This window comes from Malaclemys terrapin, chromosome 2 (assembly GCF_027887155.1).
Source record: "Malaclemys terrapin pileata isolate rMalTer1 chromosome 2, rMalTer1.hap1, whole genome shotgun sequence".
Taxonomy (NCBI): Eukaryota; Metazoa; Chordata; order Testudines; family Emydidae; genus Malaclemys; species Malaclemys terrapin.
In genome coordinates this window covers 39,536,226-39,555,461 of record NC_071506.1, presented here as the reverse complement: position 1 = coordinate 39,555,461, position 19,236 = coordinate 39,536,226, and the positions used below count along the sequence as shown (strand labels likewise).

Below are 19,236 nucleotides of genomic sequence, written 5' to 3'. Positions count from 1 at the left end.
TAGAGTACTACCCCTGAATAGACTGGTTTATTAAAAATCCTTGCTACTGGACTAGCAATCTCTTGTATCAGTTCTTTTTAGTATGCTAGGATGGAAATAATCTGGCCACCCGATTTGAGCTCTTTTAAGTTTTTCTTCCATAGATGTGGTAATTTCCATTTTTGTACACTCATTTCCATAAGTCGTCCTGCCCTCATGCCAATATTTCACATTATCATCCTTATTGAAAAATGAGGCAAAATACTGAGTTAATTTTTGGGCCACATCTAGATTAACTTTAATTTCCTTCTCATCCACACTGCACAGCAACCCAACCTCATCCTTCCTTATTGTCAATTACATAACTAAAAACCTCATATTTTAATTTCCTTGGCAAGAGCAATTCATCATCACTTTTAGTAATTCTCACTTTATTTCTACATTTTCTAACCTCCGATATGTAGCTTTCTTTGCTGATCAATCTCCCTTTCCGTTCCCTATAGCTTTCTACATACTCTTAATAATCTTTTTGAGGTAATGATTCATCCAGCTCTGGCTGGAGCCTTTCCTAATCATTTTTTTCCCCTTACTTGGGATGCAAAGTTCAGATAGTTTTTGTATAGTTGATTTAAAGAAATTCCAAGTCTACTCCACATTTAAGTCCCTGAGTGCTTCAGTCCAGTGACGTCTTTAACTAGTAGATGCGCATGTGACTAGTCACTTTGTTGCTTTCACTTTGTTGATCAATTTGCACACCAGGAGCTCCTTGCATTCCTCCATTCCCCACTCCGTGTGCCATCCTCCCCTCTCCATCAGGGACACCCTACAACACCCTAACCCAAGCAGGGGCTCTGTGTGACCTCCATTCCCCACTCCATCACATAGGAGCTTTGTGTCCCCCTTCCTATTCCCCACTTTTGCCACATGCCAGGGACTGTGTCTCATTGTTGTCCCCCCATACCATTTTCCTCTATTCTCCCCCTACACCCTATGTCAGGGCTATGTGTGCCCCATAATTCCCCCATATAAGGATCCCTCATTCTTCCTCTTATGGCAGAGGCTCAATGTGCCTTCTACCCTTCCTATTTTTATTTCTTTTCTTTCTGTGAGCTACGTCAATCAGTGTGTCAGCTTTTTAAAATTGTATTGGGATGGGCAGAGCTGAGAGGATAGTATTGTTATGCTGGAAGGTGTTAATGGCTGCTATCAACTGGTTTTTTGATTTATAGACAATTTAGAAGCAGCTGAAACTGCTGGCTCTGCTAACCAGATGCAGGGTCTCTACATTCCTCATACTCCTCTTCTTGTTTTCCAATTTTCATGAAGATGAAAAGGGTTCAGGTCATTGAGGCCTAGAATATTCCCTAAAACGTTGCAATTGATCAGATGTAGTGTTCAAAAGTTATGTTATGAAGGGACAGACAAACAAAGAAATGCCATTGAATTGAGTGTAAGACCCTCAGCAAAGTGTGAATATAATGCTGTACTGGTACTGTAGTTTCAATACTGCCCCATTCTTAAAAATTACAGTAAAATTATCACTGTTTAGTCCACAATTTAAAATGAATCTATTACATATCATACATCAAACTGAGGCTGGTTACTTCAATTATCTGTATTTTATAAATAAAATTACTGTATTTTAAATAAATTACACAGTGGGGTGGAAAAAGGAGGATCCCCCGTACCCCCAGTTCTCTTCCCTCATGGTGGAGGTCAGCAGAGTGCAACTCCTGGAAGGGAAGATTTTTCTTGTGTGTCCTAGGGCGAGATTTCCAGTCTCATTCACCCTGTCCCTCTCACAGCAGGTCTATCCCTCTTTGCTTCTGCTCAAGGGTGTCTGGCTTCTTTCTCCCTTCAGTGGGCCCTGCTGCTACTGTACAGACCCCTCTCTCCTGACAAGGCTCATAGAAATGAACAGGCTCGGCCTATAACGGGGTTAAATAGAGCCCCATCCCAAGTTATAGTACTACCTTCTCCATGTGTGGACGGGGGGCGCGGGCTTTTATCCAGGCACAATTACCCCCCATCTCCACCCCGGGGGATTTTACCCCGACCCCATTTAACCTCCTGCCCTAGCGATCGTCTTCCCCCCGCGGCACTGAGCCCCCAACACGCAGCTGCTGCCCCGAGGCCAGGCCAGGCCCGCGCAGCGTTCCCGCCTCTCGGTGTCACCGCCCGATCCTTCCGGCCGGGCAGCGCGACCGAGCCTGCGCCGAGAACGCGCGGGGGGCGCGTGAGGGGAGGACACCAACCGGGGAACCCGGAACTGCCCGGCCGAGCGGTAACGGCCGCGGCTGCCAGCTGTCACGGTGAGGCGCTGCGGGCAGGTTAGCCTGGGACGGGGCTCAGGAGACCGGCTGCCGGGGTCGGCGGGGAGAGGGCCCTAGGGCCCGCGTTAGGGGCGGGGAGAGTGCTGGGGGTGGGTGTTGGGCAGGTGGGGCGTGTGGCGGGGCGGTAGTAGCGTGAAGGGGTTGGTTGGTGGCCGGTAGTGGCGAGTGCGGGGCTGGGGGCGTGAGTGTGTGTGTGGCGGGTTGGGACCAGGCGGGGGTGGGGTAGTGTGGGAGGGGTGGGGGCTTTTACCCCCCCGCACAACTACCCCCATCTCTTCCTGGGGGGGGCCTTTACCCCTGCACCTTTTACCATTACCCAAGGGGGGGGGGGGGGCGCTAGGGTCAGTCAGCGGTGAGGAGCGGGAGGGTTGGCGGTTGTCAGGGTGAGGGGTAGGGGATGGTGAGGGGCAAGTGGGAGGGTTGGGAGCAGGCAGAGGCGCGGGTGGGTGGTGAAAGCAGGGAGGGGTGAGGGGCAGGAGTGTGGAAGGGCTGCGGGCTGGCGATGATGGGGGTGAGTGGGAGGGTTGAGGGTATATGGGAGTGAGTGTGGGAGGGTTGGGGGCAGCTAGGGGTGAGGGGTGATAGTGAGGGTGGAAGCTTTGAAGGCAGGTGGTAGTGAGGGGTGAATGTCCTGATATAGGTGTGGAATGATTACCGGTAGATTTTTATTGGTAAATGTCAGGAAATGTTAATTTCACAGTAGACAAACCTACAAAAAATTTCCTTCCATAATAATAGAAATTTATAAACAGGCAAAGTAAGAAAAATGCTGCTTGAGAATTTATTAGAGTTTGGTTTAAGGATGTTTACTTTGTATGTTTCACATGTGATGTTGAGAATTTGTAATTTAAGGTTTATAAAGCTTTAACTCTTTGAATTTGAATGTCTACTTTTCATTAAATAATTATTCTAACTCACCCCCCCCCCATAATTTTGTACTACTGTGAAAATTTAAATACGTAACAGTTGAGAAAAATGTTTAAAGATAAACCAATATTGTCCATCAAAATTATAAAAGAAATAAAAATCAAATTATGCCAAGCCTATTTATAGGATTTGTGTAGTTCTGAAGTGGGCTAATATAAGATTGCATTATATGCTGGACAGTCATGAAAATAAGATGTGCATGTCTTGTGACTATTTGTGTCAGAAACTGTGCTGTGCCAAATGCAATTAGTACTTTTGTTTGCCAAGAGTGGTAGGAAATAGAACTTCACTCTTGATATCTAAAAATTGTTCAGAACGCATTATAAGATTGGTGCCAGTTCAGTCCGAGCCAATGTTCTAATCTGTCTGTTGGCATTAGCAAAAGGTGAGTTTATAAATTGGCAGGATTTGTGTAGATCCAGAGATTACTATTTTCCTGTTAAGTTTTATGTAAGGATATGGCAAGCATGCTGTCCTGCTGCTTTATTTTTTATATATTGTACAAGCTCACTACCGGTTCTAATGCAAATAGGTTGGAAATTCATGAACACAAATATTTAATATATGTACATTTTGAGTCTCAAATGTTTTCTTTAAGTATATATAACCCCTGTTTAGTAAGCAAAACTTGAAATAAATTTTCACATTTCCATACATTGCATTAACTAATGCTGCTAATTTTTAATGTGATCTCTTACTGATTTTTTTTTTTTTTAAGTGCTTGGTGTATAATCCAGAAATCTTCCACAATGCTAGAGTCCTATGTGACTCCTATTTTAATGAGTTATGTGAATCGCTACATTAAGAACTTGAAGCCCTCAGATCTACAGCTGTCACTATGGGGAGGAGATGTGGTTCTTAGCAAACTTGAATTGAAGCTGGATGTACTTGAACAGGTATGTTAACATAACAGGTATGTTAGCTACTGTGTATGTGGCTCAGTTTATAATAAGTTCAGTAAAATGTTCAAGATACTATCTGTATATCAGTATTCACTTACAATCATTATTATTTTTGCTATCTGTTTTGTTCCCATCTAGACCTCTTTGGAGCTCCCCCCCCCCCCATTGGTCAGCTGCTTTGGGAATCCCACATCCCCTGTTCTAGTGGATGAACAGGGAACATTTGCATTTCTGCAAATCACTGTACTTGAAGAGACAGCCGTCTCTTTATGAGCATATCCAATCTTTCAGTGATCAGTTATTTCACAGTACCAGCACTTCACTGAACTGCTTCTCCCTCTAAAAAAATATTACCAATCTTTTATTTTACTAACTGAATTTAATGATATTTAAAACCATTCAAAATGTTGTGAATCAAATTAAAATCCTCCTTTTAATCATTTAGATGCAGATTTTAACTTACGGGACTCATTGCAGAAAGCTTCCAACTTCTTCAGTAGCAGCTTTCCTCTTTCTGCTGGGCTGTGCATGGAAAGACTAGTTCTGTAGCAAATTCTTCTCCCTCACCAAGTGTCTGATCCCTTTTGGTGATCTCAGTTTGCAAGTCCAAGTCCAGCTGGGTATCCTTACTTGTATCTGTTGTTTCTGGCATATCTAATTTTCTCAGGGCATTTGTCAGTTCATATGGGGTCTCTTCTACCCCTTTGCTGAGCCCTGGCAGGTCATATTGATGGCTGGCTCCAAACTTCATATCAGAGGCTTGTACCAACTCAGTTTCTCTTTTTGTGGTTTAAGTTTTACAGCACCATTCAAGCTAGCAGCGAGAACACCCTCATCCCCAAACACTCTTCTGTTCATATCACCAACCATTCATTTGGGGTATGGTAAAATGAACTAAGAAAGTCTTCCAGGAAGGTTTTTCCTCAATGATAGTGGGACTTCTGATTTATTTTAGCCTCTGAACATTTTTCTTCCTCATCAGAGTTCCTGTAGGATACAAATAGACTGGAAATCTCCAGTTTTACCTAAATTCTGGCTTGATTCCTATGGCAGTGGCTGACTTCTAAGTTTGTCTGCACCCTCCTGAGTTTTTTCGCAAAGCAGTTTTTCAGTCCTTGAAGTCCTTGCTGCATCTCAGCTTTATTAGCAAGTTCTGTGTTGGCCAAAGCTTTCTGATTATTTCTATTTCCTGAAAAACTTTTTGGTCCATGGTAATTATGTCAGTGGTCACCTGTTCAATCCACTTTGCTAGCACAGACTAGGCGTTTTGTAGCTGGGTTTCAAAATCTGTCCTGACCCTTCATGTCTTCTTAATCAACAGAGGTTTTGTTTCCAGCTGATTATGTTAGATCTCTGCCTTTGGGCTATTCCTCACTTCTTTCTGAGAAGTTTCCAGAAACTATGTTAGGTCGTCTTTTAATTTCTTCTGGCGTGCTTTGATTTCTGCTAGTGTCTCAGCTATTTGTTCCATTTTGGTTCAGCAGCAATACCAGCTCACTAGCTCTCTCCTTGGAAAGTATCCCACTTTGATGACTACTCGTATTGCCTCTCCAGTGAGTGATAGAGCCTTGTAGGTCAGTTTTCTTTTGAAGGAGAAATTGATAGTGTGGACAACGGGTATTTTCTTTGGGTAACTTGTTTTTATTTACACCATATACTTTAGTCCTTGAGCAGGTGCATTCACAAACAGCATATAGGCAATCCGCTCCTTCAGGAATCTCAGCCCACAAACTGCCTGGTTCCTAGGATTTACTTCAGTTAAATTAAGGCAGAGAGCAAAACATCTTGTTGCTTTCTACAGTTCCCTCAAAAGGAAACTGCATCACAAAACTAACAAAACAGCATTTCTTCAAAGACTCCTTGGACCTCTGTAGCGTTTAGTGAAGATGCTACCTGCATCGATGGGAGAGCTTCTAGGTGTAGGTACTTCACTTCCCGGAGAGGTGGTAGCTATGTCAATGGGAGAAATCCTCCTGTTGACATAGCGCTGTCTATGGAGTTCAGCTGGTATAACGGCATCCCTCAAGGGTGTGAATTTTCCAACCCCCTGACCGACATAGTTATACTGACATAAGTCGGTAGTGTACATCAAGCCCAAGAAAAGACTTAAAAAAAAAAACTAGTTAAGTTCCAGGAGGATAGGTATGTCAATGGCTATTAACCAGGATGGGCAGGGATACTACATTATACTCTAAATGTCCCTAGCCTCTGTTTGCCAGAAGCTGGGAATGGATGATAGGATGAACCACTTGATTGCATGTTCTGTTTATTTCCCTGGGGCACCTGGTATTGGCCTCTGTCAGAGGGCAAGATGCTGGGCTAGATGGACTGTTGGTCTGACTCAGTGAGGCGGTTCTAATGTACACCCCTACCACGATATAACGCTGTCCTCGGGAGCCAAAAAATCTGACTGCGTTATAGGTGAAACCGCATTATATCGAACTTGCTTTGATCTGCTGGAGTGCGCAGCCCCCCCCCACCCCGGAGCGCTGCTTTACCGTGTTATATCTGAATTCATGTTATATCGGGTTGCGTTATATCGGGGTAGAGGTGTACTTGTAACACTATGCTTAACAATCCCATCTCGTGATTCCTGCCATAACGTAATTACTTTTACTAAGTATAGTAAGTGGACATGTTTTTTGAAGTAGTTGGATTGGAATAGAATCCCTTGAATCTAGGAAAGAAAGCATAGTTTTCTGGTGATCCATATTTGGGTTCATTTAATGGCTCTGCCATAAACTTTCTTTTTGACTGTGGGCAAGTTATGTAGGCCCCCATCCTGCAAACATTTGCATCTGCAAATCTCATTGAGCTTAGTGAGACTACTTACATGTGCAAAATTGCTCCCTTGTGTATGTTTTCTCAAGACTGGGTCCTTAATCTGTATGTGCCTCAATTCTCCACTGGTAGAATGGGATAATCATAGTAAGAAGCAGTGTTGTGAGGAGACATTAATTATTGTCTGCGAAATGCTCAGATACTATGATGTAGAAAATTCATGTAAGTATTGAGTTTAATATTTGGTATATGTATATATCTATGGGAAACAATGGAGTCTATTGTCATTTTACTTATAGGACCTAATGTTGCCTCAGATATTTACATGCAACTCTTATTGACTTGAGAGTTGTGGATATATATCTGAAAGCAAAATTTAGTTCAACAAAAGCAAGTATTTTGACACCTGTTAGTCTATGTGAAATGAGTGACCTGGTGCTCTTAGTTTAATTTTACATGGGTAGGTGCCCTCATTAAAACAATAACTATAACTGACACTCTGGTTGGCAGCCTCATCAGAATTCAGAGAGTGAATGGGAATTGAAGATGGACTACATTCTGCCTTATAGAGCAGAGGTTCTCAAACTATGGTCCGCAGACCACCAGTGGTCTGGGAGCTTCATTCAGGTGGTCCGCGGATAGTTCCTTCTAAGGTGCACACCTGGGCAGCCGTACATGAGAGACAGAAGGGCCGCCCACGTAATTAGTGGAGCCGTTCAGGCATGGCTCCACTAATTAGGTGCCTGGACCATGGAGAAGATGCATATGTAAGATGAGATGGTGGCCTTGGGGGGAATAGGGAGTGGGTGGGAGGGGACAGTGCGGTGAGGTGGAGGAAATAGGAGGTAGGTGGGGGCGGCAGTGGGTGAAAAGAGGGGGTGGAGGGGAATTTGGGATGTGCAGGGCTGTGGCGGCCAGAAAAAGAGGCGACTTGCTCCAGCTCCAGGGCTGCGGCTGCCGGGGAGAGACCCCCCTCCTTCCCAGCCCCAGCTCGGTGGCTGCCACAGCAGGGGAGAGACTACTGATATTAAAATATGAGTTGTGTGCTTTTATTTGTAGAAAAACATGTTAATTATTATTTAGTTTTTTTAATATAGCACTTTTATCCAAAGTGCTTTACAATAGGTAGCTAACGATACAAACAACATTTGGAAAGATCATTAAGTGGTATGCCAAGACCTTCAGCAATTTTCAAGTGGTCTGCGAAAGAAAAAGTTTGAGAACCACTGTTCTAGAGGAAGGCACTCCAAGCTGGGATGGAGGTACACTGCAAAAGCAACTAGAGGAAATGTGCTGAATCTATTCTGTTCATGCTAGGTTGGAGCCAGTACTCACTGAACTCAGTTGAAAGATTCTCATTGACTTCCAGGAAGGCTTAGATCAAGCCCAAAGAGAGTTTTTCAGTCTGCCGGGCTATCAGGCCACCCTCCTAAAGTTTTTTTTTTTTTTAAATAATTTGCAGAATTTTATGTAAATAATGCTAATAAGTGCTTATAAATGAAATTTAACTTCAGTTCAATTTATCTCAAGAGCGCATGTATTTTTTTTTTTTTTTATTATGCAGGCACTGCTTGCAACTGTATAGTTAAGCCGGAGTACCATTTTTCACTTAAAGGAAAGGTTCAGCATTTTTGTTAGGTATGAAAAATACATGCATCCTTATAAAAATGGCAGCACCCACTCTTTGAGTACAGAATGAATTTTCTCAGAATTTACAAGTAGATCTTTGGAGTTGAAAGTTAATTAAAATGTGGTCCTTTAAGAAACTTTGAACGTAAGTCTTTTCCTTTTCCAAATGATCTTGAATGGAATAATGGAGACTCTTCAAAATTTTTATATAATTAAAATTAATTGAAATATTGTACATAGATTATAGTGGAAAAATTTTTGTGTTGAAATTAAGTTATTAACTATTTTGTATTACTATAGGCACTATAGAAATCAATAGCTCAGGTAACTTTTAAGGGTGGGGCAGCATTGTGGTATCAGAAGAAACTCAACAAATCATAATCTTTCCCTTTACAGCTGTCTTGCATGCAATGTTTCTATTGGTTGAATGAGTCAGTAGTGTGAGGGAGACAGGATACATGTCAGGCATTCTCTCTGGTATTATTATTATTTGTACACCTCTACCCTGATATAATGCGGTCCTCGGGAGTTATAGGTGAGACTACGTTATATCAAACTTGCTTTGGCCCCTCCTGTTCCTTGTTCCCTGACCGCCCCCTCCAGAGACCCCTGTCCCTAATCACCCCCAGGATCCCACCCCCTACCCAACCCCCCTGCTCCCTGTCCCCTGACTACTCCGACCCCTGACAGGCACTCACTGGCAGCGGCGGGAAGCGGAGCAACGCGGCCCCAGCCCGCTCCACTCCGCCACCTCCCAGCTGCGGCGCTCCGCTTTCCGCCGCCGGTGAGTGCGGGGAGGTTGGGGAAAGGACGCCCCCCCGTACTCATCCGCAGTGGGAAGCGGAGTGCCGCAGCTGGGAGCTGGCGGAGTAGAGTGGTCTGGGGCTGGGCTGCTCCGCTTCCTGCTGCTGGTGAGTGCAGGGAGGTTGGAGAAAGGACGCCCCCCCACACTCACCTGCGGTGGAAAGCGGAGTGATGCGGTCCCAGCCCGCTCCGCTTTCTCCCTCCCCCCCCCGCCCCAGTGACACGGCTGGGGCTGGGGCAAGGTCCTGCACTCACCTGCGGTGGGAAGCGGAGCAACGCGGCTGGGAGCTGACGGAGTGGCGCGGGCTGGGGCCGGGCTGCTCCGCTTCTGCGACCGCTGGTGAGTGCAGGGGATCCCTTCCCCCAAGCCGCCTCCCCTGAGCGACATGGCTGGGGCCGGGATGAGGGAAGCGGAGTGGGCTGCTCCCGGTCCCCCGCTAATCCTCCGGGCCACTCTGGGACTGCGGGGCCCCCAAATTTGCCCCGGCCCGGCACCTTTAACACGCTGCTCAGAGCAGCGTGTCAGAGCTTTACCGTGTTGTATGCGAACCTGTGTTATATCGGGTCGCGTTATATCGGGGTAGAGGGTATTACCATTGCACCTAGGAGCTCTACAGGTGGACCAGGACCCCCTCTATGCTAGGCACTGTACAAACACAGAACAAAAAGACTGTCCTTTATAGATTATTCTAGTTGCACTGCTGTTTAAAGGTTCAGTGGCTGAATTATGTTTGGGTGTCTGTGCTTAAAGGACTCTCAGCTGTGTTCAAAGTAGCACTGCTGGGGAACTGAAGCAGAAATGCAGAGTGATCTCTAATCGCATACAAGCAATGGGACTTTGGGGCTGTACTGCTTCTACCTCTTTCTCATATTGCTGGTCTAAGTGAGACAGCTGTATAAATCAATAAGTCAATTGCAAAGTAAGGGACAGATTCACCTTACATTTTGATAGTTTTATGCTGCTTTGGCAATGCAAAGCAGCAGTAAACCTCACTTAACTGGTCAATATACTCTGACTGCTTTGTGCTTCTCTGGTATATTGGTAAATCTGCCCTTAGAAGTTAAAATAATGTTTGTTTTAAATTTGTTGTGTATTTTCAAATCATTAGAAGTATTGAAAGTAGGGATGTAAAATATTAACCGGTTATCTGGTAAATATTGGTCTTACCGTTAACCCCCATGCATGAGTGTCAGATTGGTTCTCCTGCCCCGGGCCGTGCCAGCCAGGAACAGCCCCGGGCTGTGCCAGCCGGGAGCAGCCCTAGCAGGCCCTGGGAGCTTCGTGGGGGGTGGCCAGCCAGGTGGACAGGGGCTGCGGGTTCTGTTGCGGGGTAAAGTAGTCCCCGGCCTTCCCCTGTGCCACTGGGAGGGGTACGGTTGCGGAGGTAGACGGCACGCTGGTCAGGGAAGGGAAGCTGCTGCTGGGGTGGGTAGCATGGAGTATCTGCCGCATTGGGACAAACTAGGTAGTTTACAGTCTGGACTGTCTGTCTGTATAATTACTGGTCTGAATTTTATTCTGTTTGCACATTAGAAATCTGATCAAGTCATGATCACTTGTACTGAAGCTACCATTAATTTTTAGATCCGGTTAAGGTTACACTTAAGAGAAATCCAAACATGTTAAGGTACAGAAATGCACAGTTAAAGCACCCAAACAACCTTATAGTGGTACCATGAAGGGAAAATATGAAAAAACTGTCTTTAAAAATTAGTTTAACCTAATCTTGGAACTGCAAACACAAAATGCCTTAATTATTATCGTATGGCTATTGTATGGCATCACTGTAATATATTATTTATAGACCAGAGTCCTGAATGTGATGAAGACAAGTTTTGATTTTAATGTGGAAGTAGAGGTAATAATACTTAACTTACCTACCTGTCCCACAGGGATATTGAGGGTTCATAGATTTAGAAGGGACCACTAAAATCATCTAATCTGACCTTCTGCATAACACAGGCCAAAGAATCTAACCCAACAATTTCTGCATTGAACATGTACCTTGTGTTAGAGCTACAGCATATATCTTTTCGAGTTTGTATAGTACTTCAAATTTGTAAAACACTGTAAGTGTTAAGTATTAAACAAATGTAATCTAGTATAGTTCAACATTCCATGTAATACTTAGTTTAATGGGAAAAGATTCCAAGAGAATGGAAAGGGAATAAAAATAAGGCCTTTGTTATGTTTGTTAAATTAGTAAATGTGGCACACACATTTGTTCTGTGTTGCCTCAATTATCATTCTCAAGTACCACAACAAAGGGTTTGCATTATATCACTGCAGAGACAATTATTTGTCCAATTAGGATAATGTCAGACAACATTTGTATCAACATTCCTTTGGCACAGAAAGGTTGATTTACCTTCTAAGTATATAGGCAATCTGTGTCTTTCTGCATTTTGCTCCACTTCCTGCTTTCAGAAGTAGTGCCCCTCCGCCCCCCCGAAAAAAAAAAAAAAAAAAAGGATTTTTCCATATCTTGTAGGAAGCTTTGGACACAAATGGGACTTTGAGTTAAATCCATCTGGTAAATAATGGAAAAAAGCTATTTCAGAATGTCTTTTAAAATAAACTTAGAATTCCCACATGTAAAGGCAAATCAGTGTCTAAATAAACATTGCTATACTGATGATTGGCATAGAAATTAAATATTTGAGAGACAAGAAGCCTAGCTTACTTCTACAACTCAATTAAATTGCAGCTCGTACTGGCCTGCTGTCTTCCTGTGTGAAAGCCTCACCTGTATGTTATACGTTTTTTATTTTGTCAGGCTGTTGGAGAGTATAGTGCTTCTTATTCTTACCTGCTTGTTTGGGCTGTTGGAAAGCTGATGTAAAGTGATTGGCTCCATTTGTTATAGGCAGCAAAATGGCCTATAACATTTTGAGTATAGAATGAATTTTCTGAGAATTTACAAGTAGATCTTTGTTTGGAGTTAAAGTTAATTAAAATGTGGGCCTTTGAGAAACTTTGAATGTCAGTCTTTTCCTTGTCCCAAATGATCTTGAATGGAATACTGGAGACTCTTCAAAATATTTATATAATTAAAATTAATTGAAATCTTGTGCATAGATTATAGTGGAAGAAACGCTTATAGTTTAAAAAAAAAAAAAAAAAGCTGAATGTATTTTATCCTGACCATGTTCAAAAGATTTGTTGTATTTACAGTGTGTACAGAAACTCTCATCCGTATGTCAAATACACTACAAAGTAAATCTTTGCTATGTGGAGTGTAGCCTGATTAGATTAGTCTTCCCATGTTGACCTCCTTTCCTCCTGTTTGACTTGTTCCCTTAACCTCTAATATTATGTTAACACTGGAGGAAAAGAGTACAAACTCAACTTTATATATTAAAAGGAACCAACAAGATACATATTTAATAAAAACATCCCTAATACTCTTTTTACCATAGCCCTCATTCTTTAAGTACCTGCTCCATCTTTGTGTTTTTCATTTCTTGCTTTCTCTGATTTGAGCCTGTTCCTAAGAGATACTGAGCACTTGCAACTCCCATTGAAGTATTAAAGGTTTTTGGAGCAGAGATCTCTCTTCCTCCCTCCCCCCCCATGCAGTTTTTAATATTAATCTGTAAGGCTCCATGTGCTCCACAGGCACTATAGAAATAATACAGTATGCGTATGAATATAATTAACTTTCATTGTGAATTGTTGTGAGTATGCTATAGTTATGTTTCTAGAGTAGTGATGCATTTCACCGTAGCTGCATATAAGAGACTGTGGTTTAAACCTTTCTTAATTATCAGGGACATAGTAGAATCCAGATGTTTCCTTTGAACACATAAGCACAATAAATGTGTGTGAGTGAATGCATGTGACCAATTATTAACTAAAGTGCCAAGACTTGTGCCATACATAACTGACGGTGGAAAAAAGAACTTTTGAGGACTTTTTTGGGTCGAGGGTGAGGGCGTGGGCGCGAGGTGACTCTTAAGATTTTATTCTTAGTTTTTTTGTAAAGTAGCAAATGTGTCCTTGACAATTTTGATTTTGTTTTTAATTAAGTTTTAATATCTAATTGGTTAATTCATGTTTTTTAGGAGCTGAAACTACCATTTAGTTTTTTAAGTGGACATATTCATGAATTACGAATCCATGTACCATGGACAAAGCTAGGCTCAGAACCTGTTGTCATCACTATCAATACAATGGAGTGCATCTTGAAACTAAAGGATGGAGTCCAGGTAAGAAGCCTATGATGAGTTTATATAAAATATATTTGCTAAAATTGAGGGTTTTTCAAAAAAAATTGATAAAGTAGTTGATGTTGTATTACAGGAGTGCTAATTTGTTTTGTCTGTCACGTCTGGCCAAAAGTCTTTGTCTGCACTGAAGCAATAATCATGGTTAATATCACAAGGACTGTGATGCTTTCTATTCTTTCACTTTATTTGCTGTAGTGTTGTTCCTGCAGGTGTAAAAGCAGGTTAATGAATCTCTCTGCCAAAATTTTCCTATGACTAGGCAGCAAATGAATCTCAAGAGCAACATAGCATCCTAAGTGCTTCCAGCTTTTACCACCCAAGAAGTTGTGTCCCACTGCTGGATTAAGTTATATAGAGCATCACTAGGCTGTGTCCTCAAGAGATGAGTTATTGCTGTAGGAATGCTTTATTAAAGTTCCTATTATTTCAGTATAGCTATCTTTTCCATTTTGATGTAATAAGTTATTTGCTTAAAATATAAAGTCTTCTTGGAAGACATTTTTAGTATCTTATAAAAGCTTTTTATTTAGTTGTTTGTGACAGACGCATAACAACATTTCATGTCTGTAAAATTTTCATTCCACCACAATGAAATCTGGTATCACACCAGCAACTGGATATTATTATATTTTGCATATATGAGTTTAAAAAAAAGTACAGAGCTTTGTGAAATATGCAGTAGCATCTTGACATACTTCAGTATTCATTGTCAATCAACAAATATGTTGGAACACTTCAACACTAAAGCACGTTTTAGTTCTAGGTTTCTTACTTTGTCTAAACATTTATTTCATTTCAATAGATACTCCAATTATATTTAGTTTAGAGTCCTGGGAAATAAACATATGATTTACACATCTTCTATAGAACTTCCACAATTTGCTTAATGAACTGTTAATATTTGATACCAATATTTAGATATCTGAAAGTAATTACATTGGAGAACATTTCTGCATTACATTTATGTGATAAATGTTCTGTAAGAAAAGTCAGTCTATTTCTGGAATTAGAGATTTTTGTTTTGTTTTGGAAAACCTGGTCCTAGTTATGCCACCCATGCAGTGCGCGCGCGCTCTCTCTCTCTTTCTGTCTCTTTCATATATATCTATATATTTTATCTATATATAAAAACAACACTCAGACACTAAGTATTTTTTCAATGGTAAGATAGAGGTTTCAAGGCCAGATGTCCCATAAGAAACACATTTTAGAAGCAGCAAATTACAATTAATTATAGAAGCTGCGGAAAAAGATATGTAACACATGACTTTGTGCAACCAAGAACTAATATTTGATATTGGACCATGCAGATGGCTACTGCTGGTATGATCAGATTTCCTGCTTGCATGGTATTTGAAACTTAAATTTTGTGGTGCGTACAGCAAAAGGTCAGATGTCATGAATGTAAAGCACTCTCAAAACAAGTATTTGTTACAGATGTTTAAGATTCAGAGGCAAGAAAGGATTTTTGAAAATTACAACTGACATTTGAACAAATTATTCAGTGGTATGTACACCCTGGAGAGTAACATTTGGGTCTGTGCCAATGATAGCGTTTATCTTTGAGTAATAAGAGTGCAAATGAAAACATTTTGTTGTTTTCTATGGGTATATTTTTAAGAAGCTATGGGTTTGATTTTATTTCATGAAAAAGTACTTGTATTAGAAATTAAGTGTTAAGAAAAATGAAAATGATATCTAATGACTTCCATGTCGAATTTATTTAAGTATTTTTAGGCTATTTTAATTTGCACTATGTAATTGTAGGTTGAATGACTAAGAATAAGCCTTTTATCACCAAAATATTTGCTTGTTAGAAACTGTTAAAATGTACACACATTGTAATAGGTAAAATGTCTTCTCAAAACACTGTGATGATGGAATAAATGTTTTTAAAAAAAATTATTTTAAATTAACTATCAACTAAAAAATTGCACCAAAGAACTTCAAATCAGTAAAATAATAAGAAAACATTGTATCCTGTCCCGTGTTAGTTAGCTTAATCCTGCATTTTGTTCCTCAGGCAAAATGTCTGTTGGAATCATGAGTAGTTTGTCTGAGCAAAGTGTGTGCAGTCATTGACCCTAACTTACAACCATGAAAACCCATGGTGAAACCTGTGGAGAAGAGGTGAAGTTAGCTGGGTTTCTGATGAATGTTGCCTTGAGTTTGCAAAGGAGGTAGTGGGGCATGGTTTTAAACATGATGATCCCATGGGTATCGATGGAAAGGAAGTTCTGATCTTGGGTGCCAGCCCCTTTGCAGTGCTTCCATATATGCATCACCATGGGGATCATACACCTGCAACTCTTTAGGAGTTGTGCTGCTGCTGATTCTTTGTCCATGCTTTGGCAATATCTCTTTCCCAAGTGGGGTGAAGGCATAGAGTGGAAGATAAGGCTGATTCTACCAGCTTTAACTTCTGCTGAACTTCTATGATAATTACCTTTTTAGAAGAGGAGAATGTTTATTCCCTCTGAAGCATCTGGCATTGACCACTGTCAGAAGACAGGATACTAGGCTAGATGGATCATTGGTCTGACCCAGTATGTCTGTTTTTATGTTCTAATGTAGTATACTAGTGATGTGTTTCACCCACAAAGTAGAAGTAGAAGTACTTCTGTAAACTCTGGGGGATTAGGGGTGCATGAAGGAACTGCCTCTTCCACTTTTGCGCTTCCCAATTTATTTTTGCTCAGTTATGCTTTCTGTGATGAAGTGGGAATTTCCTGTGACTGACTTGACTAGGGATTGCTATCCAGGGGTTCAGATGGGTTAAAATGCTCCTGCGGCAAAGCAGGCGATGTGAGTTTGTTTGGGTCATATAACTGTCTGGGGTGGTATGAATGGGTTATTAAGGACTGGCTGAAACTTACACCAGTGGAGGATCTGGAAAGACAACGGGAACTCTAGTGACTGAACAGTTGACACCTAATGAGTTGACACTCAGCAGGGGTCCTTTAAGAGGATGACAGTAGAACAGGAGGTGAAAGGAGGCAAGGATCAGAGCTGGCTTTTTGAGAGACAGAGGAAGTTCTGATCTGAGGCTGACAGGCAAAGGGACAGCAACAGAGAGAAAGGAAACCAAGATGGTTTCTAGAGCTCATGGTTAGAAGCAGCAGTGCTGGAGCCCAGAGACTCCATATCAGAGGTGTTGAGCCCATATGGCCTATCTTTAAGGAGGTCTGGCACAGTAAGGGACTGTTTAAAAGCTGAGGCATAGTACTGATCATGTGGATCCATGACCCTTTCTTCCTCCCACAGGTGAATGAGAGCCTTGACTAAGTAAGCATGACAGTTTAGCTAGAAAAATAGATTGCTAAATATGTTCTCTCTGTTTGGAGAGGGAGTTTTTGAGTGAGCCATTTATAAGATGTGCAGTTGAATATGAAGGCAGAATATATCTTGATTACAGGTTCTACAATACCACAGTGGTAGAAATCAAGTGCCCATTCTTTCACAATACCCTTATTGCATGTATGATGACTCAGTGAGTCAATGGAACTCCATGGAGGTGTATGGGTCATCATGGTTGTCTTTCACAGTTGTGTGGCCTAAACATCAGTGTTTCTGATGTCAAGTTACAATAATACTCAGGTAAACCAGTTACATAAAGAGTAAGACCCAAATAAATGTGGGTCTAAAATGAGAGACACTTGGGAGGAATTTACTTGTGGTGATTATTTCCTGGATAAGTTTAAGTTGTGCTGATCATGTTTAGAGGTGAGTTGTTAGTTCTGCTGGACACTGTTAGAAAATTACCGTATATACTCTTTCGTAAGCTGAATATTTTTGGTAAAAAAATGATGCATCAAAGAGCAGGGGTCAGCTTATAAATGGGTCTACACCAAAATTTGATGATTTTAAACTCTATAGAATCATTGAATTGACTATCTAATACATTGTCATTTTGTTTACCTGGAGCGTTCACAGGCACGGAGCCCCTCAGCTCCCTGTGGCCGCGGTTCACCGTTCCCAGCCAACCGCTACAGGGAGCTGATGGGCTCTGTGCCTGTGAACGCTCCAGGTAAACAAAATGTCCAGGCCTGCTAGAGGCTTACCCTAACGGGCCAGGAACCAAAGTTTGCCAACCCCTGAAATATAGGGTCGGTTTATGACAGGGTCATACAGTTTTTGTTATTTTTACCTAACCATCTTGAGGGGGTCGGGTTATAAACAAACAGGCTAATGAATGAGTATATACTGTACCTATATATCATGGAATGGCAATTTCAGGTATAGGGCTTAAAGGGACCCACTTAGCAGTGTACATAACAGCAACTTAGGCTATCGGATGCCAGAGAAGGGGTGTTGAAATCTGGGGGTAGGAAGAGAGGGATGCAATAAAACAGGATAAACATGAAATGAGTGTGCATTTATATTTAATATTCCAAACAAAAAGCCTACATTTGAGTTTCACTTTGCAGTCTAATGTTCTTTAAAGTCAGGGAATAATTAAGATAAGTTTACTTATATAACCTTAGCTGTCTCTTTGTATATGTGAATTAACATATAGTCTTTAGTTTCATAACTACACGCTACTCTGTCCCATTCAGTGTGCAGGATTGATGGTGCTGGGGAATGAGATAGTTGCCTCATAAATTTTAGTTCATCATTCAGTGCGTTTGACCCATTCTTCCTAATTCGCAGCATCATTCTTTTCGTATCCTGAGTGAAGTGTAGCTACTACAAACCCCTACTTCATTCACTGCACATCATCCAACTTCAGTAATCAGTGAGGTGTGGGTCTTTCATACCCTAATACCATTGGCTACACAACACATCCTGATACACTGCACGTTTTAAGAGGCAGGGCCCTTCATTAAATATGAAACAGTAGTTGATCATGTAATTAAAGACTGTATTATAATGCATATTCACAAGGAAGTTTACATTTGTTTGCATAACCTTAACTGTCATATCTTGACTTTGAAGAAGATTCACTCAATCTCAAGTTTTAATGTTTTGTTGTATTAAATTTACTCTTTTATTTTTTTAAACAAGAAATAAATTCTATTATAGGTAACTATTTTCTAGACAGAAGTAGAATGTTCTATACAGCACACTGTGCAATCAGTTGAGGTGAGAAACCTTGCTTCTGCCCATACAGACTTTCATTTATGGAAACTGGCTGTACACCTTGAAGCCTGGTCTGTTTCTTTTAGTGTATAGCCTATTTTAATGTTAAAATAGATGTTCAGTTTACAAATCTGATTATAATATTAAGTTTTAATCTTTGTGTATGAATGTAAAATTTAAAATGTGAGAGAGCTGCCCTCCAGGCAGAAGTCCAAACCATCTGGGCTGGCTGCCAGAGTTCCTTGAACTCAGACTCTCATGTTCTCATTAAAGTGCCTTGTGTCCACGCACAAGCTTTTTAAAAAGTAAATTATTTGGGGTGTAAGGTCACAGTAATTAATCTTATTTGGAATCGGAGTGACTCTACTTTATAGTGAGTTTGTTAGCTTATGATTCATATGATGTATTCCTAACTACTCTGCTTCTGACAATTCTCCCACTGCTATCCCAGACTGTATTGCTTCACAGTTTGATCAGCCTGTCTTTGAATCTGTGTGCCCTCCACTGCTCCAGTTTAATTTTGACTGGATGCCACCTCTCTATTGAAATGCTGCCATGCAGCCATGTGTGTC

The 19,236-nt window shown here is 41.4% G+C and overlaps 1 protein-coding gene across 6 annotated transcripts in view; it reads left to right on the top strand.

Annotated features, from left to right (window-relative positions):
- The first annotated feature begins 2,215 nt into the window (after positions 1 to 2,215).
- Positions 2,216 to 19,236, top strand: part of VPS13B (vacuolar protein sorting 13 homolog B) — a 960,935-nt gene continuing 943,914 nt past the window's right edge. For 5 of the 6 annotated variants that reach the window (XM_054017509.1, XM_054017507.1, XM_054017510.1 and 2 more), the window contains exons 1-3: positions 2,216 to 2,291; positions 3,958 to 4,135; positions 13,421 to 13,564. In XM_054017509.1, the coding sequence (XP_053873484.1) occupies positions 3,989 to 4,135; positions 13,421 to 13,564 (291 nt within the window). In that variant the 5' untranslated portion in view covers positions 2,216 to 2,291; positions 3,958 to 3,988. Of the gene's footprint in view, positions 2,292 to 3,227; positions 3,625 to 3,957; positions 4,136 to 13,420; positions 13,565 to 19,236 lie in introns of those variants that run through there. The other variant, XM_054017508.1, reaches the window with a different exon arrangement.